Source organism: Aythya ferina (assembly GCF_964211825.1).
Source record: "Aythya ferina genome assembly, contig: HAP1_SCAFFOLD_88, whole genome shotgun sequence".
Lineage (NCBI taxonomy): Eukaryota > Metazoa > Chordata > Aves > Anseriformes > Anatidae > Aythya > Aythya ferina.
The window spans coordinates 423,572-447,541 of record NW_028181427.1 but is presented as its reverse complement, the minus strand read 5'-3'; the positions used below and the strand labels follow the sequence as shown (position 1 = coordinate 447,541).

Sequence of the window (23,970 nt, the reverse complement as noted above, 5' to 3'; positions counted from 1 at the left end):
AGTGGTGGATGTGTAACCCAGGTGTCACAGTGGGGCTGTGACACGGCAGCCAGGCTGGGAGAAAGGGCCAGGGGTGTGGGCAGGCCCCAGTCGGGATGGAAGCCCCTGGCAGCAGGCAGCAGAGGGCAGAGCAGGGCAGGACAGGGAGGTGAGTGCGCGATGGAGCAGGGGCTGAAACGCAGTGTGAGCCTGAGTGGTCCAGGAAACTCAGAGGATGTGCTGGTGTGTGCAGAGGAGATGCTTGTGTGCTCCCCTGAGATGCCAGGGTGCCTCAGGAGATGCTTTCTTGCTCCATGGAGGTTCTTGGCTACCCCAAGAACAATCTGGGTGCTCCCCAGGCTTCTTGGCTGCTCTGTACGGATGCTCCCTTGGTGCACAGGGAGATGCTTGGTTTCTCCAAGAAGACACCTGGGTGATGCAGGAAGTTTATTGGATGTCCCAGGAAGGTGGATTGGTGATCCTGAAAGTTCCTTGGTGGCTGCAGAGAAATGCTTGAGTACTATTTGGAGACACCTGGGTACCCAGGAGATGTGCTTGTGTACCCAAGGAGGGCACTTGTTTGATCCAGGGTAAAGCTTTTGGATTTTGGGTAGTCCAGGGAAATGGTTGGGTGCTTTTTGTGTGATGCTTGGCTTCATGGAGATGCTGGAGTGCTGTGAGGAGATGCTTGGTTCCTCCAAGTTGGTGTTTGTGTCCCCTGGGGAGATGCCTGCGTGCCCACAGGGACATACTTGAATGACCATGGCAGGTGCTTGTGCACCCCATGGAAGCTCTTGGGTGCCAAGCGAGGTGCTTCCCATCTCCAGTGAGATGGTTGTGTGCCCCAGGTGGTGTTCTGGAGGCCTGGGAGATGCTTGGGTTCTCCACTTAGATGTAGGAGTGCGGCGGGGAGATTCTTTGGTGCTCCAGTGAGGTGCTTGAATGTTCCAGGGAGGTGCTTCTGTGCTGCAGGGAAATGCTTGGGTGACAGGGGCAGAAAATTTTCTTATTCTTATTATCTGTGTGCTCCAGGGAGGCTTTTGCTTGTGCCCCAGGAATATACTTGTATGCCCTGAGAAGAAGAAGCTTGTGTTCCCTGGGAGTATCTAGGGTTTCTTGGAAGATGCTCAATTCCACTTGGTCACTTGGATTGCCCAGGAGATGCCTGAGTACTGCAGAGGGTGGTTTGTGCACCTCCGGGGACGTGCTGGAGTGCACCAAGTTTTGAATTGTGTTTAATGCCTTAGGGAGGTGCTTGTCTGTCCCTGTGAGATGCTTGGGTGCTCCAGAGAGGTGCTTGTGAACCACAGGAAGGTTCTGGTTGTCCCCAGAGAGGTGCTTGTGTGCCCCGGGAGGTGCTTGTGTGCTATGGGAAAATGCTTACATACCCTGAGAAACTCCTTGGGTCTTCCAGGAAGGTGCTTTCATTATCCAGGGAGATGCTTGTGTACCCAGGGAGATGATTGTTTGACCCAGGGTGATGTATGCTTTCTCCAGAGAGGTGCCTCATTGCTAGAGGGACATTCCTGGCTGCTTGATAGATATTCTTGGGTGACCTATGCAGATGATTGGGCACCCGTAAGTTTATTCTACTACTCCCCAGGTAGGTGTTTCGTTCTTCCGAGATGGTGCTTGGGTTCTGTGTACAGGTGCCTGGGTTCTTCAAAGTAATGCTCCTATGCCTTTGTGCAATGTCTTAGCTCATCAGCAGGTGATGGGTTCACACTGGAAATTCTTCAGTGCAAAAAAGAGCACAATACCAGTCACCAGAAAGAAAATTATCCCAGCCCAAACCTGGACATCCCACGAGGGCAGGTGCCAGTTTGTGGCCCTGAGGGGACCACCCCTAGCTATGGCACAGGCTGGGGGATTTCTGGTTGGAAGCAGCCCCATGGGAAAGGTCTTGGTGGGCAGGGAGTTGGGCAGGAGGCAGCCAAGTGCCCTGGCAGCAAGGACAGCCAGCAGCGTCCTGGGCTGTGTGAGCCAGGAATGGCCATGGAATGCAGGGAAGGGATGATCCAGAAGACGGCATCGAGATTTCAGGTCCCCAGGACAGGAGGGATGTCAGCAAGCTGCAGCGGGGTTAGCACTGGGCCCCAGGATGCTCTGCAGCACTCTGCCTGTGAGGAGAGGCTGAGGGTGCTGGGCTTGTCCAGCCTGGAGAAGGGCAGGATGAGGGGGACCTCCCCAGGCTGTATCTCTGAGGGGGTTGTGGAGGGTGCAGAGCCAGGATCTTCAGCTGGGTTCATGGTGGGAGGACAAAAGACAACAGCTGTTAAAGTGAAAGAGGAGAGCTTCAGGCTGGAGAGAAGGCAAAAGGCCTTTTCACCATGAGCTCAGCTGGGTATCACCCAGAGGCTGTGTGGTCCCCGTTTTTGCTGGTTTTGCAAAATGCAACAGAATCAGGCCTTGAACAGCCTGTTCTGATCCTGTGCTTGTGACAACTTGGGCTGGAGGCCTCCTGAGCTCCCTGCCAACATGCCTTATGCTCCTTTGACCTCAGGCCCAATTTCTGGTGACGACAGAGGAGATGCTGTGGGGCCTGAATCCTCCTGTGCTGTAGGGGACCATCTAAAGCCAGGCAGGTGAACTCCTTCTCTTCTCCCTTGGCTTTAAGTGAAGCCTGGCAAGCACTGCCTCAACCATCTCTGTATGACACCTCAAGGTCCTGTCTTCTCCTGGATGTACTCTGAGGTGTGAGAAGAGATCTGGGCTTTTCTGGGGTGTTAATTCTCTCCCTCTGCATTCTGCTCCTCTCCAAGACGGTGTCATTTCTCACCTTCTTTCCTACCTGAAGGGAAATGCATACTCTGTCCTGGCCATAAAGGACAGCTGAGCACCTTTTCTACTTCCCTCGCATGTCCAAATCTCCTGCACTCTTTGCCAGGAAAGCTGAACATTGCATGGATGTTCATAGCCATACTTCCCTCCATCTGTGCAGAGAGGTCAACATCTTAGTGTGATCTACTTTTTTGCAAACACTGTGAATTGTCATGGACCTTGCTGGGCAGATAGGGTTTTGGGGGGCCACATAGCTTTGTACAGGACACAAAATAATCTTATTTAAGAGTGTTGGCCTAACAATACTATAAATGTTTAGAAAATGTCAATAAAAATTAAAACAAAACAAAAAAGAAAGAAAGGCAAAGTTCTAAAGCATTGGTACTTGCGTATTTCAGCTTTTACAATTTTTGCTGATTTTGTTTTCTTTCACTCTAATACTTAATAATGAGCAGTGTTGATGCTTTGAGACACTGCCCAGCCTCTACCTGCAGCTCCTGAGGGCCTCCAGTCTCCCACAGGTGCTTTTGACAGCTCTCAGCCCCAGGCAAACACCTGCAGTACACTGAGGCCTCTGAACGTGGCACTGGATGTTTGCAGACAGACCAAGTTCTGCCTGGAAAGGCAAACAAATTTGTCCAACATAGGAAAATAAATAAAAATAAAAATAAATAAAAAAAAAAATCACATGTTCATCACTTGAAACGCTTGAGCTCTGTTTAAGAAAAGGCAGTATTTTCTCACTACGCCAGATGGGAAATTACACAGAAGTTCATGAATCATAGGAGAAATATCAATCTTCCCCTCTCCTTGCACTACCACTACTGTCTCCTGTGTCTGTTCTGATGTGAGTCCTGTCACCCCCGCCTTGCATGTGTTCCCATCTCTCCTGATTAAATGACCATGTTTAATTTTTTATTATTATTTGTACTTTTTTGAAGACTCCCTCCCCATTGCTTTCCATGGGAAGCCTGTCCCTCTCCATTACTCTCAGTGCCTGTGTGCAGGCAGTTCTGTGGGGAAAAGGGCTGGGAGCTGGTGCAAAGGAGCTGTAACATGCAGCTGCAGCCCTGACGGGAGAAGTCTGATGGGAGGAGAAGTGCTGCAAGTTCCAGGTGGCTCCTGAGAGAAATGGTGGGGCTGGGGAGGTGAGGAGCAAGGTTGCCCACAGAGTGCCTGGCCTCAAGGGACTGCTTTTCCAAGCTGACCAGGCCTCCTTAGGAGACCCTCTGGATCAATAGCAATGGGAGAGGTCAGGGAATTGAAATAAATCAATAAAGAATGCAACTTGAAGGGAAAACTCACTTATTATCAACTGCTCATTAAAATCTGCCTCATTCACTACCCCCTGGAAATCTCCCCAATTAGATGTACAAGCCCTGAAGCCCTGAAGGGAAGCCTGAAGGGAAGTGCTGGGCAGCAAGAGGGCACAGGAGGGCTCTCTGCATTGTACTGAGCCCCAGGGTGTATTTGGTGCTGAGTCCATGGACCTCTGATGCTGAGATTACACAAGCTGCTCAAGAAGGGAAGGCCAGAAGAAACGCTGAAGTTTCTGGGAGTGTTAATTTGTCCCACTGGGGGACATTACCACCACTACTTCCCCGTGGACTTGTTAGTGAAGAAGATGGGAGGCAGTGATAAAAGGCAGGCAAAGGCAGAGTAAAGGTGGCCCTGATGCTGAGGAAATCTTGATGTGTTTTATTAAAGAAAACACAAAGGCCTGACACCCAGCCTCTGCGAAGAGAGCTTCTGTCCCTCACACTGCTCTTTAAAGGGTAGTGGGATATGGGGTGCGTGATGGCAACTAAAGGACAACAGTACAACACCACTGGACAGGGCTGCAAGGAGGCCACATGGTTCCAGTGCCAGGAGCACAATGTGTCGTCTCATAGGCCCCAGCAGCAGAGACAACAGCCATAGATAAGGAGACAAAGACCTCTGCTCTGTCAGGGCCTTCCAGCCCTGTCAGTGCCCTTGGACATCTCCCCACAGGTTGTTCTATGCCAGAACCATTTTCCCTGAAGCCTGGAGACTTTCAACCTGCTTCCCCACCATAGCATCTCCCTACCTATACTTGTGCTCACTGCCTCTCACTTGAAACACAAGCCATGGGCTGATCCAGACTCCCTCTGAGTCACCACAGCACTGCCCTTGGAGTGGCATTTCTTTCTCTTCATCACCATGCTGGACCTCCAAAACAGAAGACTGTGGCGGTTTTCCTTTCTCATGTTCTTTCCCCCTACCCAAAATGGGCCATCATCTCTGAAAGCAGATTTCCAGCTCTCAGGAGCTCCTACAAGAGTGCCCTGAGCCTGCACTTCACCAGGCCTAGGAAGCACAGGTCTCTTAGCCTCCAGACACATGACCCCTAGCCCTGTCTTGGCACACCTGCTCTGAACCCTCTCCATTCCTCCTTGTTTCTTCAGAAAAGCAGTCCCACACTGAGAATCCCTCTTCCAGTTAGGGCCACACCAATGTTTTGATTGTGTATAACCCCTATAACTTGAACAGTTCTGTATGCACACTAGGCAGGGTGATCCTCAGTGTGTGTCCAGCACAGCAGTAAAAGAATGAATGCTTTCTAAAACTCCAGATTGGGTCTTGGAGAGTTACTTTGACTGGCTTTTTCAGTATCACCCTCGCCTGCTGCCAGCTGCTGCCCACTTAGGCTCCTGGCACAAACATGGCCCCTGCATCAACACCACCACTCGTGCCACCTTTGCTGCCTTGCCCCTGACCTCTCCCTCAACTCCTCGTCTCTGCTGGGCCCCACGTTCCACACCCAAATGCATCCCTTTGGTGTCACCACCCTCTCCTCTGCCCAGTGGGATGGCAGAGCCAGGGCAGGACATGGTAGAGTTAGGCCCTGTAGCGCCCATTCAGAACGCTTGTGGCAAAGTGGGAGCTGAGACTGGGCTCTGTGCTATGGAGGAGGCCCCATGCAGAAAAGATGAGGTTAAACAGCAACTTTGCAGCCGGGGTCTCCATCATGGTTTGTCACGGAAGGTTTCTGGCCACGAAGCGGCAAGGGATGGGTCAGCCACAACTTCTCTGGGCACACTGTTCTAGTGACCACCACCCTCAAAGGAAAGAATTTCTTCCTTATAACTAATTTAAAAGTACCCTCCTTTAGTTTTAAAACATTACCCCCTTGAGGTACTGGAAGTACCTTTAGGTCCCCTTTGGGTACTGGAAGTCTGCTATAGGGTCTCTCCAGGCTGAAAATCACAGAATCACAGAATCACAGAATTTCTAGGTTGGAAGAGACCTCAAGATCATCGAGTCCAACCTCTGACCTAACGCTAACAGTCCCCACTAAACCATATCCCTAAGCTCTACATCTAAACGTCTTTTAAAGACTTCCAGGGATGGTGACTCCACCACCTCCCTGGGCAGCCTGTTCCAATGCCTCACAACCCTTTCGGTAAAGAAGTTCTTCCTAAGATCCAGCCTAAAACTCCCTGGCACAACTTAAGCCCATTCCCCCTCGTCCTGTCACCAGTCACGTGGGAGAACAGGCCAACCCCCACCTCGCTACAGCCTCCTTTAAGGTATCTGTAGAGAGCAATAAGGTCGCCCCTGAGCCTCCTTTTCTCCAGGCTGAACAAGCCCAGCTCCCTCAGCCGCTCCTTGTAGGACTTGTTCTCCAGGCCCCTCACCAGCTTCGTCGCCCTTCTCTGCACCCGCTCAAGCACCTCGATGTCCTTCTTGTAGCGAGGGGCCCAAAACTGAACACAGTACTCAAGGTGCGGCGTCACCAGAGCCGAGTCCAGGGGGACGATCACCTCCTTAGCCCTGCTGGCCACACTGTTTCTTATGCAAGCCAGGATGCTGTCGGCCTTTTTTGGCCACCTGAGCAACTGCTGGCTCATATTCAGCCGACTATCCACCATCACTCCCAGGTCCTTCTCTGCCAGGCAGCTCTCCAACCACTCATCTCCCAGCCTGTAGCTCTGCTTGGGGTTATTGTGCCCCAGGTGCAGGACCCGGCACTTGGCCTTGTTAAACTTCATGCAGTTGACCTCAGCCCATCGGTGCAGCCTATCCAGATCCTCCTGCAGAGCTTTCCTACCCTTGAGCAGATTGACACACGCACCTAACTTGGTGTCATCTGCAAACTTACTGAGGGTGCACTCAATGCCCTCATCCAGATCATCAATGAAGATATTAAAGAGGACCGGCCCCAGCACCGAGCCATGGGGAACACCACTAGTGACCGGCCTCCAACTGGACTTGACTCCATTTACCACGACTCTTTGGACTCGGCTATCCAGCCAGTTTCTAACCCAACGAAGCGTGCGCCAGTCCAAGCCAAGAGCAGCCAGTTTCTTGAGGAGAATGCTGTGGGAAACGGTGTCAAAAGCCTTGCTGAAGTCAAGGTAGACCACATCCACAGCCTTTCCCTCATCCACCCAAAAAAGATCCAGCCTTCCATCCACAGCCTTTCCCTCATCCACCCAAAAAAGATCCAGCTTTCTCAGCCTGTGTTTATTGAAAAGGTGCCATGGCCTTTCTATCATCCTTTTGGCGTCTTCTAGAATTGTTCTAATACTTCTATGTCCTTTTTGAGCTTGGGGCCCCAGAGCTGAATGCAGAACTCCAGGTGGGGTCTCATAAGAGCAGAGTTCGGGGGGAGAATCACCTCCCTCAACCTGCTAGACAAACTTCCTTCAATGCAGAATCCTGGCTTTCTGGGCTGCAAACTCAAATTGCCAGCACAGGTTGAGTTTCTCATCCACCAACACCCTGGGTCCTTCTCCATTAATTAACTACTCATTAATGATCTCCACTGAGACACTGAGCTGCTGATCGCAGCTCTCCGAGTGTGACCATCGAACCAAATCTTTACTAGCCAAGTGGTCCATCCATCACATCCATGTCTCTCCAAGTGAGAGATAAGGATGTGATGTGGGACACTGTCAAATGCTTTGCACAAGACAAGGTATATGAGGTGAGTTGCTCTTCCACTGTCCAGCAGTAACGCCATCATAGAAGGCCACCAGATTTGTCAGGCAAAATCTGCCCTAAGTGAATCTATCACCAACAGCCACCAGCTGGCTGTCACCAGCGATCCAGAAAGGCAGGGTTGCAACACATAGCAGTGAACCTGTACAAGGGTGGTGACAGAAATCTCATGGGAAAACTGGGAGTCATTTCAGGAGTCCTGCAAAAAGAAATCACAGAATCATAGAATTGATTGGGTTGGAAGAGACCTTCAAGATTATGTCGTTCCATTGCCCCTGCCATATGCAGGTGTGGGATGTGTAATCTTATAGAAAACGTAGACTTAATTAGAAATGATAATTGCTAATAGACTTAATTAGCAAGGATAAATTGTGGGAAATGTAGAAAAAGTAGGTTTAATTAGAAATGTGGATGACTCTTGAGTATCCAGGAAGGGAGTTCTGGAAGACAAGAGAAATGTGGAGGATGAGAGTCACCGTGGAACCTAAGGCATACATAAATAACAAGAGAAGATAAGTGCAAAGACTGTTACAAATCCCAGGAAAGAGGAAAGTAACAAAGCGTTGACCAAAACCTTGCACGGGAAAGGAGTTTGCGATAAGGTGCCTAGTAGCCTGAGAAATACAAGGATCAAAGGACTGTAAAGGGGGACCAGAGGGCTTTTTGGAAGGAAAACCTCTGGAAGGAAAGTGTATAAAAGGAGCATAGCCAAACTGCAATGACGACTCTTACTTGATCCCAACAAGAGTCCATGCATTTAGTCGCCACAGGCAGGGATGCCACCCACTGTAACAGGTTGCTCAGGGCCTCATCTAGCCTGGTGTTGAACACCTCCAGGGATGGGGCATCCACAGCCTCTCTGGGCAACCTGTTCCAGAGCCTCACCACCCTCTGAATGAAGAATCTCCTCCGAACATCTAACCTAAATCTCCATTCCACTAGCTTAAGGTCATTCCCCCTTATCCTATCACTATCTGTCCATGCTATTAGTCTCTTGCCATCTTTCATATGAACTCTTTATACGTACTGAAAAGCTGTAATTAGGTCTTCCCCAAGCCTTCTCCTCATCTGGCTGAACATCCCCAGCTCTCTCATCCTTTCTTCATAAGAGAGGTGCTCCAGCCCTCTCAACATCCTCGTGGCACACCCCTGGACCCTCTCTAACAGGTCCACATCCTTCTTGTGATAGGGGCCCCACACCCGGATGCAGCACTCCATGTGGGGCCTCATAAGGGCAGCATATAGGGGACAATCACAGAATCACAGAATCACAGAATTTCTAGGTTGGAAGAGACCTCAAGATCATTGAGTCTAACCTCTGACCTAACACTAACTAGTCCTCCACTAAACCATATCACTAAGCTCTACATCTAAACGTCTTTTAAAGACCTCCAGGGATGGTGACTCCACCACTTCCCTGGGCAGTCCATTCCAATGCCTAACAACCCATCACCTCCCTCGACCCAGAGGCCATTCCTCTGCTGATGCATTGTAGGACATACTTGGCCTTCCGAGCTGCAGGTGCACACTGCTGGCTCGTATTGAGCGTTACGTCCACCAGAACCTCCAGGTTCTTCTCCAAACGGCTGCTCTCAGTGAGTTCTTCACTCAGTCTGTCCTCAAGAGGGGTTGCCGTGACCTAGGTGCAGCAACTTGCACTTGGACTTCTTGAAAAATCATTAGGTTCTTGCGGGGACACTTTACAAGCTTGTTCAGGTCCCTTTCTTCTGTCATATCAACTGCACCGCTCAGCTTAGTGTCACCTGCAGACCTGCTGAGGGTGCACTTGATCCCGGAGTCTTTCATTTATAAGGATATTAAGGGTTGGTCCAAAGGTTTGGTCCAAAATGGACTCCTGAGGGATGCCACTAGGCCTCCACCCTGGTCATACAGCCAGTGACAGCAACTCTCAGGCTGAGGCCATGCAGCTACTTTACAGATCAGGATGTTATGTGGAACCACGTCAAAGACCTTATGGAAGTCCAGATAGATGATGTATGTTAATCTACCCTTGATGGTGAATTGCCTCAATTGACTCAGATTTACCCTTTCCCTACGTAGTGGTAAAGGAGATCCCTCCTAGGCCCTGTCTGGGTCTCCTGCCTAATGATGGGACAAACAATGGTGGTTCCCATGCCTAGGTCAGCTTCTGAGAGAAGAAATGTCAGTGCTGGACAGAAATGTCCCTGCTGAATGGGCAGAGACAATGTCAGTGATGACTTCTGTCTCTTTCCCAGGCGGTTTCTGGGAAGCTGCAGGAATGTCTGAAGGGAATTCAGGGTAGAGAGGGGAGGGTGGTGAAAGTGATGCCTTGCGCTGGGATTGTGCTGAGTGGGGCCAGGCTCCTGGGAGGGAGGGAGCAAGCCGGCAGCACTGCAGAGGGAGAGAAACAGAGGGAAGTAGAAGGCAGCCTGGAGTAGGTGCACAAAGGAGATCAGAGAGAGGCAGAAACCTTCAGAGACCATGACAAAGTAAGTCTCTGTGTGTAGGGCAATAGAGCTGTGTTTCCTGGAGGGATCTCCTCAATGGAGCACATGCCACAGTGTGTGGAACCTGCAGGAAGGACTGTCACAGCTTCGTTGGTGCAGAGGAGGAGGATGTGCTCCAGGACAGGGCTTGTGTGCTTCAGGGTGTCGTGGTTCTGCTCGAGTGGGCAGCCGAGCTCCACCACAGCCGCTCTCTCACTCCCCCTCCTCAAAGAGGAAGGGGGAGAAAATATGTGAAAAGGGCTCAAGGATTGAGATAAGGACAAGAAAATCACGCAATAATTATTGTAACGGGCAAAACAGACTCAGCATAAGAAGATAATAAGATTTATTGCTCATTACTAACAAGCTAGAGAAGTGAGAAACAAAGGAAAGAAACCAAAAGCACTTTCCCCCCCCGTCCACCTCCTCCCCCCGAGCGGCGCAGGGGAACGGGGGAATGGGGGTTATGGTCAGTCTACAGCACTTCTTCTCTACTGCTCCTTCTCGGTCACTCTCGTCCCCTGTGCTGTGGGGTCCCACCCACGGGATACAGTCCTTGATGAACTGATCCGGCGTGGGCTTCCCACAGGCAGCAGCTCTTCCAGAACTGCTCCAGATATGGGTCCGTACCACGGGGTCCATCCCTCAGGAGAAAACTGCTCCAACCTGGCTCCCGTATGGGCAGCAGCTCCTGCGTGGTCTCCTCTCCACGAGCTACAGGTCCGGCCTGGAATCTGCTCCGGCAGGGGTCTTCCACAGGCGGCAGCCTCTGTCAGTGCAGGTCCACCTGCTCCACCGTGGTCTCCTCCACGGGCTGCAGCGAGGAACCCTGCTCCACCGTGGTACTCCATGGGCTGCAGGGGGACATCCTGCTTCACCATGGTCCTCACCACAGGCTGCAGGGGACTTCTGCTCCGGTGCCTGGAGCACCTCTCCCCCTCCTTCTACACTGACCTTGGTGCCATTCCTCACTCCCGTCACTCTCCCAGCTGCTGTGTGGCGCAGTGTTTTTTTCCCTGTCTTAAATATGCTCTCAACAGGGGTGCAAAACAACATCGCTTATTGGCTCAGCTCTGGAAAACAATGGGGCCCTTCCCAAACATGGGGCAGCTTCTAGATCTTTCTCACAGAAACCACCCCTATGGCCCCCTGCTACCAAAACCTTGCCACGTAAGCCCACTACACAGGGTCAGCGTGCAGGGCCCGAGGGCTCCCTTCTCTTGAGGCTGGCTGCAGGCTGTGCAGCCAGGGGTGCAGGCAGGGGTGCCCAGGGCTGTGGTGCAGAGCAGGGTCCCTGCTGTGCCCCAGGGGCTGTGTGCCAGGGCAGGGCCTCTGCTGCCTGCCAGGCTCAGCACTCAGCCTGGCCAGGGAGCTGCCCAGGGGCTGCGGGGAGAAGCTGCGGGTGGAAGGAGCTCCCCCGGCATGGCAGGGCAGGGTCCTGCTGCTGCCTAGAGTCTGCCGCCTGGGGAAGGCTGCTCACAGCCCCACACCTCCCAGGGCACTGCACAGGGGACTTTTCTATAGGAAGGTCAAGGCACAGGCTGCCTTGAAGGGAAGGCCCTTGAGGAGTCTCTGCCTTCATTTTCCAGCTGCGATGAAGAGTTTTGTGTGGTAATGGCGTGGGGAGACATGTCTAGGAGACTGAGGCTCATAGAGCATTAAACTGACACAGAGGTTGTTGAGGAGCCTCTGAAAATCCCTTCACTCATCTCTGCTTAAGAATGGCACTAACATCAGCTTTGTGCTGTCCTCAGGGCATTTCAAAGCTGCTCATTAGGACCTACAAACAGAACAATGTCCCCAGACCTTTCCCTATCCTAGGAGGTGTCTTCAGGGCACAGCTGAGCACACGGCGTGTGGGATGGGCTGTGTGAGCATGGACAGGGAGAAGAGGTCGGGGCAGAGAAACAGCTCCCAGCAGGGGCAGCTGCAGGCAGCAGAGACAGGAGAAGGGGATGAGAGGAAAGTGCTGAGAGCGAAGGCTGGGAGGGGGAAATTGGCACCTCCCTGCCAGCCCCTGCAGTGCGGGCGCCTTCCCTGGAACATCCCTCAGTCTCCCCTCCCTCACAGCAGAGCCCTCCACCCCAAATCCCCTCCAGCAGGAGAAACCTTTGAGTGCCCAGCTGTGTCTGCCTGTCCTGCCCGTTACCTGGCCAATGTCCCCTCTGGTTCTTGTTTTCCCTGTCCTTGCCACTGGTCTCCCTGTGGAGGGGTCGGGTGAGGATTCACCTGCGGCTCAACAGCCAGTGCTCCAGGTCCTGTCATGCAGATATGCCCTGGAGGAACAACATCCATGTCCCCTCCTAAACTTTGGGGCTCTGGGCACTGCAGTGTGTGGGGCTGACAGGGAGATGACCCTTCCCTCACAGTACCCACTGTCTAGGGCATTTGAGCTGCTTCCTGGGGTTCCTGCTGGCTTGCAGCCTTCCCTCCAGGAGGACAGAGCTCTCCCATAGTATCTCTATGCCATCTAAAGTTCCGTGGAGAAGACACCTTGGTGCTAAAGATGTATATGGCTCTATGTGGGCATTTTCTGTGAGCCCTCTGTGTCCTTGCCTAGGAAAGCAGAGCTGAGTTTGTCCTCAGGTCAAACGAGACAGGGTGAGGAGTTTGTCGATCTGCATTTTGAAACTGGATTCCTCTGCTCTCAGCAGTGCAGGTTCACCTCAGGGGAACACCTGAGAGCAATCGTCCTCCTGCTCAAAGTAGTGCCAGCACAGGGCAGCTACGACCAGGAGTGATGGACAATGTGGCTGTCCTCTCTCTGCTCTGAGGGACAGTCCCTTGGCCTCTCAGCACCTTTCTTTTGGAGTTTAGCAGAACTACCAAGGATTTCTGCCATTTAAAAACTCCTCTGTTGTGGTGGGGCAAAGAGCACAAAAGAAAATATATAAAATTCCTATAGCCCTGCTCTGTAATTGGGTGAATTGGGATGGACAATGCTAAAGAGCTTGTCGGTATCATGAGTGGATTTTGTCTGGGATCACCCCACGTTCATATTTGCTTGTTGATGTAGGGCAGGACGGACTCCTTCCATTCCCATAGCAGTCCCATATTCCCAGTGTCCCCTTCAGCCAGCATTGACCAAAGCTTACAAAAGGGATCTGCCAAAACCCTTCCATAAAGAGGGCAAGGATTTTGGGGGGCTAGATACAAGATGGAGTAGGCTTCTTTTTTTCCCAGAGAAATCTATTGGAAGTACTCATTGCCTTTTTGTCCTTGAACAGGTCCCTGTGCCCAATGGCACCAAATGTCCAATGACAGCAGCTCCATCACCGAGTTCCTGCTGCTGGCATTCACAGACACACGGGAGCTGCAGCTCCTGCACTTTGCACTCTTCCTGGGTATCTACCTGGCTGCCCTCCTGGGCAACGGCCTCATCATCACAGCCGTAGCCTGCGACCACCGCCTCCACACCCCCATGTACTTCTTCCTCCTCAACCTCGCCCTCCTCGACCTGGGTGACATCTCCGCTACCCTCCCCAAAGCTATGGCCAATTTCCTCTGGGACACCAGGGCCATTTCCTATGCAGGATGTGCTGCTCAGGTCTTTCTCTTTTTCTTCTTCATTGGAGCTGAGTTTTATCTCTTCACCGTCATGTCCTATGACCGCTATGTTGCCACTGCCAGCCCCTGCGCTACGGGACCCTCCTAGGCAGCAGAGCTTGTGCCACCATGGCAGCAGCTGCCTGGGGCAGTGGCTTTCTCAACGCTGTACTGCACACTGCCAATACATTTTCACTGCCTCTCTGCCAGGGCAATGCCCTGGACCAGTTCTTCTGTGAACTTGCTCAGATCCTCAAGCTCCCCTCCTCATATGCCTACCTAAGGGAAGTAGGTCTTCTTGTTCTCACTGGCTGTTTATCTTCTGGATGTTTTGTTTTCATTGCCCTGTCCTATGTGCAGATCTTCAGGGTCGTGCTGAAGATCCCCTTGCTGCAGGGACGGCACAAAGCCTCTTCCACGTGCCTCCCTCACTTGACTGTTATCTCCCTGTTTCTCTGCACAATCATGTTTGCCCACCTGAAGCCCCCCTCCATCTCCTCCCCATTCCTGGACCTGGTGGTGGCAGTTCTATACGCGGTGGTGCCTCCAGCATTGAACCCCCTCATCTACAGCATGAGGAACCAGGAGCTTAAAGAGGCTCTCAGGAAATTGATGATGACGTGTTTCAAAAACGACAATCTGCTCAACCTCTTCTGCATATGACTTGTAACCTGGTTTATTACAGGACTACCAGTCTTCTGTTGCTTTTGTGGTTCTTTTGTTGTTGTATTCCCTCTGTTTCATTTTGCTTAGGTTAGGATTGTTTGTGTGTTTGTTTGAATTTAAATGTTCTTTCAGTGCTGCTAATGTTGCCCAAAAAAATGTCATTACCATCCCACTCCCATTTCAGTACGTACCTTTCTAGAGTAGCCCAGAGGTTACACTGCAGGAGGAATCTTTGTGAATATAAACAAAATAAAGAACCTTATATAGACTTGCTTGTCTGACATGCTTTTTATGAGACCATTTGTGTGTCTGCAGGGCAGTGCCTGTATGTAGAGTCCAAAGAGGCTCCTCATTCTGCCAGGCTGGGCACCTCTGAGCACCCCATGGCCACAGCTGGGGGATGTGGTCAGTGGCAGGGCCCCCACTAGCTGGCTCTGACACCCAGCCTGACCAGCACGGCCCTGCAAAGTGCCCCGGGCACCACAGCCCCCTGGCTCTGCAGAGCAGCACCACCAGCTGGGGCTGTGGGAAGCATGGCCAGGGGCTGCAGCAGTGGCCGGCGAGGCCAGCACAGATGGGCTCACCTGGGAGAGGCTCCCTGGGAGATGGGGTGGCTTAGGAGAAGAGCAGGGCCTGTCCATGTACAGGGGAGACACGGGACCTGAAATCCCTTGCTGCTGCTGCTACCTGCAGGCACATGGTATGCACAGGAACACGAGTGAGCACAAAAGCCATCAGCTATCCCTAGGGGTGCCATGAAAGCCAGTGGCGCAAAGAGTGTCCCGAGGTCCCTTCATTCTGAGAGAAACAGCCACGGGGCATCTGCCTGAATAGCACAGAATAGGCACCTTCAGACACTGTCTAGTTCAAAGTGCAAGAGCTGAATGCAGCTCTGGGGTTTGCTTCATTGAATCTCTGAGGCCCCTGTGTACCCTGTCCTGCCCTGTCTCTGCTGTCCTGCAGGGCAGGGGCCAGGGTGGTGACACCAAAGGGATGCCTTTGGCTGTGGAACATGGGGCCCGGCAGAGACGAGGACTTGAGGAAGAGGGCAGAGCAAGGCAGCAAAGACAGCACGAGCGGTGGTTTTGGTGCACGGCCATGTTTGTGCCAGGAGCCTGAGTGAGCAGCAGCTGGCAGGAGGCAAGGGGAGGCCAGGAAGCACCTCCCCAGGCTGCTCCTGCCAGCAGAGACAAGGCCGCGGCCGAGGGGAGGGGAGGGGGCTGGAAGGGTGGTGGTGAAGTCCCTGCCTCTGTGCAGCCTGGTTGCCCTGCAGGAGATGTACTGGCCGGCAGGCCTCGTGAGGCCACCCAGCACATCACAGAGCACCCCAAGGCAGCAGGGATGGCACTGGAGAGGCAGGTGGTAGAGCCCAGCCAGGGGCTGGCTGGGAGTCCCCTCTGCTGCAGCCGACAGACGGAGCGTGGCAGGAGGCGGACAGGCAGGGATTGTGGCTGCCACACTCATGGTTGCCTTGCCACAGGCTGCTGCGGAGCTCAGGGCATGGCCACCATTACGCCGCCCCTTGCAAGGCTGGGACAAAGGCTACTCAGCCTCCCTAGCAGTCCCAGGTCTAGGGTCAGCCATGGCACCAGGAAATGGAGGTCTGTGAGATGCCGGCATCCCTGCTGCCAGGTCCAACAGAGCCCTAGCACAGGGCGCCTGTGCCCCTCTGGGCCAGCCCCTCTGCCCAGGCCAGAGCAAGAGGTACTCAGTACTTGAGGCGTGGCCTCACCAGAGCAGAGTACAGGGGGACAATCCTTCACCTGGTCCTTCTGGTTACACTACTGCTGAAAATAGCCATAATGCCATTGACCTTCTTGGCCACCTGGGCACACTGCCGGCTCATGTTCAGGTAACTGTTGACCAACACTCCTAGATCCCTTCCCTCTGCACAGACTGTAGTGCTGCATGGGGTTGTAGCTGAATTGCAGGACCCAGCACTTAGCCATGTTGAACCTCAACCCCTTGTTCCTCTGCCCATCAATCTGACCTGTCCAGGTTGTTCTGCAGGACCTTCCTCTGTTGGATCAACATTGTCCCCTGGCTTGGTGTCATCTGCAAACTTACCAAGGGTGCACTCAATTCCCTTGTCCAAATCATCAATAAAGATATTAAAGAAGACGCTCCCCAACACCAACCTCTGAGGAACACCACTGGTGACTGGTCACCAGCTGGATTTCACTCTGTTCACCACTGCTCTCTGGGCCTGGCCATCCAGCCAGGTTTTAACCCAGAAAAGCGTGTACCTGTCCAAGCCATGGGCCTCCAGCTTCTCCAGGAGAATCCTGTGGGAGACCATGTCAAAGGCCTTGCTGAAGTCTAGGTAGACTAAGTCAATAGCCATCCCCTCATCCACCAGGAGGATCACCCAGTCATAGAAGGAGATGAGGTTGGTCAGGCAGGACTTGACTTTCATGAACCCATGCTGACTGGGCCTGATTCCCATGTTGTTCTGCATATGCTATGATTGCATTCAAGATGACCTGTTCCATCACCTTTAATGGCACCGAGGCTGTAACTCCACAGTTCCTCCTTACACTTCTTATAGATGGGCATCACAATAGCAAGTCTTCAGTCATCCAGGATCTCTCTGGATGACCATGACCACTGATAGATGATGGAAAGTGACCCAGCAATCACATCCGCCAACTCTTTCAGCACCCTAAGTTGCATCCCATCAGGGCCCATAGATTTATAGGTGTCTAGCTTGCCTAAATAACCTCTAACCCAATACTCTTTGAAAGTCTTCCTCCCTCCAGGTTTTCTCTCTTGTTTCCAGGCTTGGTAGTGCATGGGGGTTAGCCTTAGCAGTGAAGACTGAGGCAAAGAAGACATTCAGTAATTCCGCCTTCTCTGTATCCACCGCCACCAAGGCACCTCCCTCATTTAGCAGCAGTACATCCACATTTTTCTGTCTTCCTATTGCTGCTGATGTATTTGAAAAAGCCCTTCTTGTTGTCCTTGATGTCTCTTGCCAAATTTAATTCTAACCATCTTCGTCACCCTCCTCTGGGCACTCTCCAACAGTTCTACATCCTTTTTGTACTGTGGTGCTCAGAACTGCACACAGTACTAAAGGTGAGGCCGCACCAGTGCAGGGTAGAGTGGGGCAAGCACTTCCCTCGACTGAGTAGCGATGCCATGCTTGATGCATCCCAGGTACAGTTGGCCCTCCTGGCTGCCTGGGCACACTGCTGGCTCATATTCAACTTGCTGTCAACCACAACCCCCAGATCCCTCTCTGTGGGGCTGCTCTCCAGCATCTCGTCACCCAGTCTGTACGTATAGCCAGGGTTGCCCTGCCCCAGGTGCAGGACCTGGCACTTGCCTTTGTTAAACTTCATGTGGTTGGTGATTGCTCAGCTCTCCAATCTGTCCAGATCTCTCTGCAAGGCCTTTCCACCCTCAACAGAGTCCACAACTCCTCCAAGTTTGGTGTCGTCAGCAAATTTGCTCAAAACACCTTCTAGTCCTATATCCAAATCATTGATAAAGACATTGAAGAGGACTGGCCCTAAAATGGAGCCTTGGGGGACCCCACTGGTGACCGTCTGCCATTAATGCCATTTATCACAACTCTTTGAGCCCTGCCCATCAGCCAGTTGCTCACCCATCATATGATGTTTTTGTTTAGTTGTATGCTGGACATTTTGTCCAGTAGGATCCTATGGGAAACCATGTCAAAAGCCTTGCTGAAGTCCAAAAAGATCACATCAGCTGTTTTCCCTTGATCGACTAGATGGGTTATCTTATCATAAAAGGAAATCAAATTTGTTAAGCAGGACCTACCCCTCGTGAACCCATGTTGGCTGGGACCAATGACAGCATTGCCCTCCAGGTGCACTTCAATAACATCAAGGATAATCTCCATAAGTTTCACAGAATCACAGAATTTCTAGGTTGGAAGAGACCTCAAGATCATCGAGTCCAACCTCTGACCTAACACTAACAGTCCCCACTAAACCATATTCCCGGATGGACCCGGCACTTGGCCTTGTTGAACTTCATACAGTTGACCTCAGCCCATCGGTGCAGCCTATCCAGATCCTCCTGCAGAGCCTTCCTACCCTCGAGCAGATCGACACACGCACCTAGCTTGCTGTCATCTGCAAATTTACTGAGGGTGCACTCAATGCCCTCATCCAGATCATCGATGAAGATATTAAAGAGGACTGGCCCCAGCACCAAGCCCTGGGGAACGCCACTAGTGACCGGCCTCCAGCTGGACTTGACTCCATTCACCACGACTCTTTGGACTCGGCTATCCAGCCAGTTTCTAACCCAACGAAGCGTACGCCAGTCCAAGCCAAGAGCAGCCAGTTTCTTGAGGAGAATGCTGTGGGAAACGGTGTCAAAAGCCTTGCTGAAGTCAAGGTAGACCACATCCACAGCCTTTCCCTCATCCACCCAGCACGTCACTTTGTCATAAAAGGAGATCAGGTTTGTCAAGCAGGACTTTCCTTTCATAAACCCATGTTGACTGGGCCTGATCGCCTGCTTGCCCTGCAAGTGCTGCGTGATGACTCTCAAGAGAATCTGCTCCATGAGATTCCCTGGCACTGAGGTCAAACTGACAGGCCTGTAGTTTCCCGGGTCTGCCGTCCGGCCCTTCTTGTAGATGGGCATCACATTGGCTAGCTGCCAGTCAACTGGGACCTCCCCCGATAGCTGGGACTGTTGATAAATAATGGTAAGTGGCTTGGCCAGCTCCTCTGCCAGTTTTCTCAGTACCCTTGGGTGGATCCCATCCGGCCACATCGACTTGTGCACATCCAAGTGCCGTACCAGGTCACTAACCAGTTCTTCGTGGATAGTGAGGGCCACATCCTGCTCCCCATCCCCTTCCACCAGCTCAGGGTACTGAGTATCCAGAGAACAACCGGTATTGCCGCTAAAGACTGAGGCAAAGAAGGCATTGAGCACCTCCGCCTTTTCCTCATCTCTTGTAACTAAGTTTCCCCTCGCATCCAGGAAAGGATGGAGATTCTCCTTAGTCCTCCTTTTTGTGTTGATGTATTTAAAAAAACATTTTTTGTTGTCTTTAACGGCAGTAGCCAGATTGAGCTCCAGATGAGCTTTGGCCTTTCTAATTTTGTCCCTGCACAGCCTCTCAATATCCTTATAGTCCTCCCTAGTGGCCTGTCCACTTTTCCAAAGATTATAAACCCTCTTTTTTCTCCTAAGCTCAAGCCACAATTCTCTGTTGAGCCAGGCTGGTCTTCTTCCCCGCCAGCTCGTCTTTGGGCACGTGGGGACAGACCGTTCCTGTGCCATTAAGATTTCCTTCTTGAAGAGCGCCCAGCCTTCCTGGACTCCTCTGCCCTTCAGAACCACCTCCCAAGGGACTCTACCAACCAGTGTCCTCAGCAGCACAAAGTCAGCCCTCCGGAAGTCCAATACAGCGGTTTTACTGGTCCCCTTCCTGGCCTCGCCAAGAATAGAGAACTCCACCATTTCGTGGTCACTCTGCCCAAGACCACTCCCGACAATCACATCCTCCACCAGTCCTTCTCTGTTTGTGAAGAGAAGGTCTAGCGGGGTGCCACCCCTGGTAGGCTCACTAACCAGCTGTGTCAGGAAGCTATCTTCCATGCCCTCCAGAAACCTCCTAGACTGCTTTCTCTGGGCTGTTTACCAGTTTACCAGGCACTGACGTGAGAATGACAGGCCTGTAGTTGCTAGGGTCTTTTTTTTTTTGGCCTTTTTGAAAATTGGTACAAAAAGGGCAAGAAAGTATCAGGGGCAGTTGAGCATAAGATGACCTGCACACCCGAGTTCCTGATCCCAAACCCTTGAAGTCCCTTTGATTGCTCGCAGATTATGCATTGCCATTTCTTCTCCTTCCAGATGTAGGACGAGCAATCTGTAATAGTCTGAGGGTTGAACCAAGCTGGGAAGTCTCATAGAATCATAGTATCATAGAATATCCCGAGTTGGAAGGGACCCATAAAGATCATCAAGTCCAACTCCTGGCACTGCACAAGTCTACCCAAAAGTTTAGACCATGTAACTTCTTCTCCATAATTTTACCAGGCACTGACGTGAGACTGACAGGCCTGTAATTGCTACGGTCTTCTTTCTTACCCTTCGTGAAAATTGGGACAACATTTGCCAGCTTCCAGTCTACTGGGACCTCTCCAGATTCCCAAGATCATTAAAAAATAATTGAGAGAGGTCCCGTGATGACATCAGCCAGCTCTTTAAGCACCCTGAGATGGATCCCATCTGGACCCATGGACTTGTATGGATCCAGGTGGAGCAACAAATCCTGCACACTTTCAGGGTTGGTTGGGAGTTTGTCATTCCCACCGTCTTGGTCCACCTGCTCAGGGCACCCAGGGTCCTGAAGCCCATCATCAGCATTGAAGACAGAGGTGAAGAAGGCATTAAACGTCTCTGCTTTGCCTATGTCATTGTCTGTGAGGAGACCTTCCCCGTCAAGCAGCGGACCTATGTTTTCTTTGGTTCTCATTTTTCTATTAAAATATCTAAAAAACCCTTATTTATCATCTCTCACAGACATGGCCAACGTCAACTCTAGTTGGGCTTTGGCCCCATGAATTTTCTCCCTACAAACACGAACAGTGTCCCTGTATTCCTTCCTCGTCACCTGACCCTCCTTCCAGCAGCCGTACACTTTCTTTTTCTGTCTAAGCTCCAGTAGAAGATCCCTGGTCAGCCAGGCCAGCTTTCTGCCCTGCCTACCTGCCTTCTGATATTTTGGAATCACCTGATCTTGTGCTTTTAGGAGGCAGTGCTTAAAGACTGACCAGCACTGATGGACACCTATACCTTCAAAAGCACCTTCCCAGGGGACCTTGCTGACTAGTTCCCTGAGCAGCCTCAAGTCTGCTTTCCCCATATCCAGGGCTGAAGTTTTGGTGGCAGTTTTCCTTCTCTCACCATAAATTCTAAACTCAACTACTTCATGGTCACTATGACCGAGACAGCCGCCAATTGCCACGTCTCCCACAAGACCCTCTCTGTTTTCCAGCAACAGATCAAGGAGGGCACCTTTCCTAGTTGGTTCCCTTAGCACCTGAACCAAGAAGTTATCATCTAGGTGCTTTATGAACCTCCTGGACTTACTCGTGTCAGCCGTGTGGTGATCCCAGTTGACGTCTCGCAAGTTGAAGTCCCCCATAAGGACAAGGGGAGTTGATCTCGAGGCATCTCTTAGTTCTGCAAAGAATAATTCATTGGTGTTGTCATCTCCTAATGATGTCTCCTTGTCATCTCCTTGTGATGTCCTTAACCCGGGCCCCAGGAAGGCAGCAGACTTCCCTTAGAGGAGGGTACCTTCTACATATTGGACCCTCTGTTTCGTTGATTGTTGAATCACCCACAACTAAAACTCTCCTTTTCTTCCTCCTGTCTGTGGTCACTATAGAGGGGGTTGGCCTTTCCAACCCTAGCAATATATCTGGTGGAGGGGGATTGTAGCCTTCTCCATCCATCGATTGCCTTTTAGCCTCCAGGGCCTTATATCTGTTGTTCAGGTCTACCTGATAGGGTGATATGGGTGAAGGAGGATTTTACCAGCCACCTCGAGCCTGGACTTGTTTCCTTTCATTCATATCCTTCTGCCTTGTGTCTGCTGAGGGATGGATACTTCATTCCCTTTGAGTTGGGAAATTCCTGGTGCCTGTTCTTGTTCCACAGAGGCCAGAGTTAGGCATCAACAGTCTATCTCCCTCTCTGAATCCTAGATGTTCATAAGTTTTATAACCTCTTTTCATAGCTCAGCTACCATGCAGAGCAGGTCTTCCACCTGCTCATATCTTACGCAATTGCTGTCTCTGCAGCTGTCCAATGGTGGTGTAAAGCTTTGGCACTCCCTGCAGCCTGACACCTGGACAGCTGTGTACTTTTTTGGAAGTTCAGTTTGGGTCCCCACCTCCTTTCTGGAAAGTGTGGAGGTGGCCTTCTGCTGTTTGCCCTGAGCGGTCTGTCACAGGAACTCACTGCAGCACCCTGCCTGCATGAACTGCCACACAGACTGCCACAACATGCCCTGACTGGTACCTAATGTCTTGTTTGCCTGCTCTGTGCACAGCATTTCTGGTTGCTCATGCTCCCTAGGGTCTCCCAATTGGCTCCTGAAGGGCTGTCTTCAAACTACAGAGGGGGGCAGTACTGAAGGGAAACCCCTGCACACCGCAGTTCCCCTGCTCCTATGCAGAAGGTGTCTGCCCTGGAGCCAATCACCTTGGTGAGTGAGAGTCATTATAATTGGGTGAAATGGGTTTAAATACACAGGCACAATGAATAGTGAGGTTTAATGGTAAACAACAATTCTAATAAACTGGGAAAAAAATACCGCAAGACAAGAATAGAAACCAGGCTTGGCCTATCATGAGTAACATTATGAGCAATTTTCAGAAAAATGCAGTAAGCTTATGGCTTATGAAATACACCCAGTCATCAGTTTCCACATTACATCCTTGAGGTCCTGGTTCCTCATGCTGTAGATGAGGGGGTTCACTGCTGGAGGCACCACCGAGTACAGAACTGCTAGCGCCAGGTCCAGGGAAGGAGAAGAGATGGAGGGGGGCTTCAGGTGAGCAAACATGACTGTGCTGACAAACAGTGAGACAATGATCAGGTGAGGGAGGCACGTGGAAAAGGCTTTGTGCCGTCCTTGCAGTGAGGGGAGCCTCAGCACAACTCTGCAGATCTGCACATAGGACAGAGCAATGAAAATAAAACACCCCAACATTAGAAAAGCAGTAAGCACAATCATCCCAGCTTCCCTTATGTAGGAGTCTGAGCAGGAGAGCTTGAGGATCTGGGGGATTTCACAGAAGAGGTCCCGGGCATTGCTTTGGTCAAAAGGTATTGAAAATGTATTGGCAGTGTGCAGCACAGCGTTGAGAAAGCCACTGCCCCAGGCAGCTGCTGCCATGGTGGCACAGGCTCTGCTGCCCAGGAGGGTCCCGTAGTGCAGGGGCTGGCAGATGGCAACGTAGCGATCATAGGCCATGATGGCGAGAAGAGAAAACTCTGCTAGAAGGAAAAAGAGTAGCAGAAAGAGCTGTGCCACACATCCTGCATAGGAAATGGTCCTCATGTTCCAGAGGGCATTGGCCATGGCTTTGGGAACAGAGGTGGAGATGCCACCCAGGTCGAGGAGGGTGAGGTTGAGGAGGAAGAAGTACATGGGGGTGTGAAGGCGGTGGTCGCAGGCTATGGCTGTGATGATGAGGCCGTTGCCCAGGAGGGCAGCCAGGTAGATGCCCAGGAAGAGCCAGAACTGTAAGAGCTGCAGCTCCCGTGTGTCTGCAAATGCCAGCAGGAGGAACTCAGTGATGGAGCTGGTGTTACACATTTCCTACCTTTGGGCAAGGGAGCCTGACAAAAGGAAGAAATGACAGTGCAAAATTTAAGGACTTCTTTTGGACCACTACATATCTCAAGAAACACCCCACAAAGCAAAACACTGCCTCATTCATTTCAGGAGGATCTTTCTGCTGCTCCTTGTCTTATGTCTGGTTGTTGCTCTGAGGGTGCCACAACAAGCAGGGTGCTCTGCTGTGAGCTCTGCGGCAGTCAGCCCTGGTCTGCA

General features: G+C 51.7%; 1 protein-coding gene across 1 annotated transcript; it reads right to left on the bottom strand.

The window, feature by feature from the left end:
- Window positions 1–22,809: 22,809 nt before the first annotated feature.
- Window positions 22,810–23,733, bottom strand: LOC311428509 (olfactory receptor 14C36-like; the record flags this gene model as incomplete). Its single annotated transcript, XM_084539922.1, has 1 exon — window positions 22,810–23,733. The coding sequence occupies one exon, from the start codon at window positions 23,731–23,733 to the stop codon at window positions 22,810–22,812; it is 924 nt and encodes a 307-aa protein (XP_084396048.1).
- Window positions 23,734–23,970: the final 237 nt, after the last annotated feature.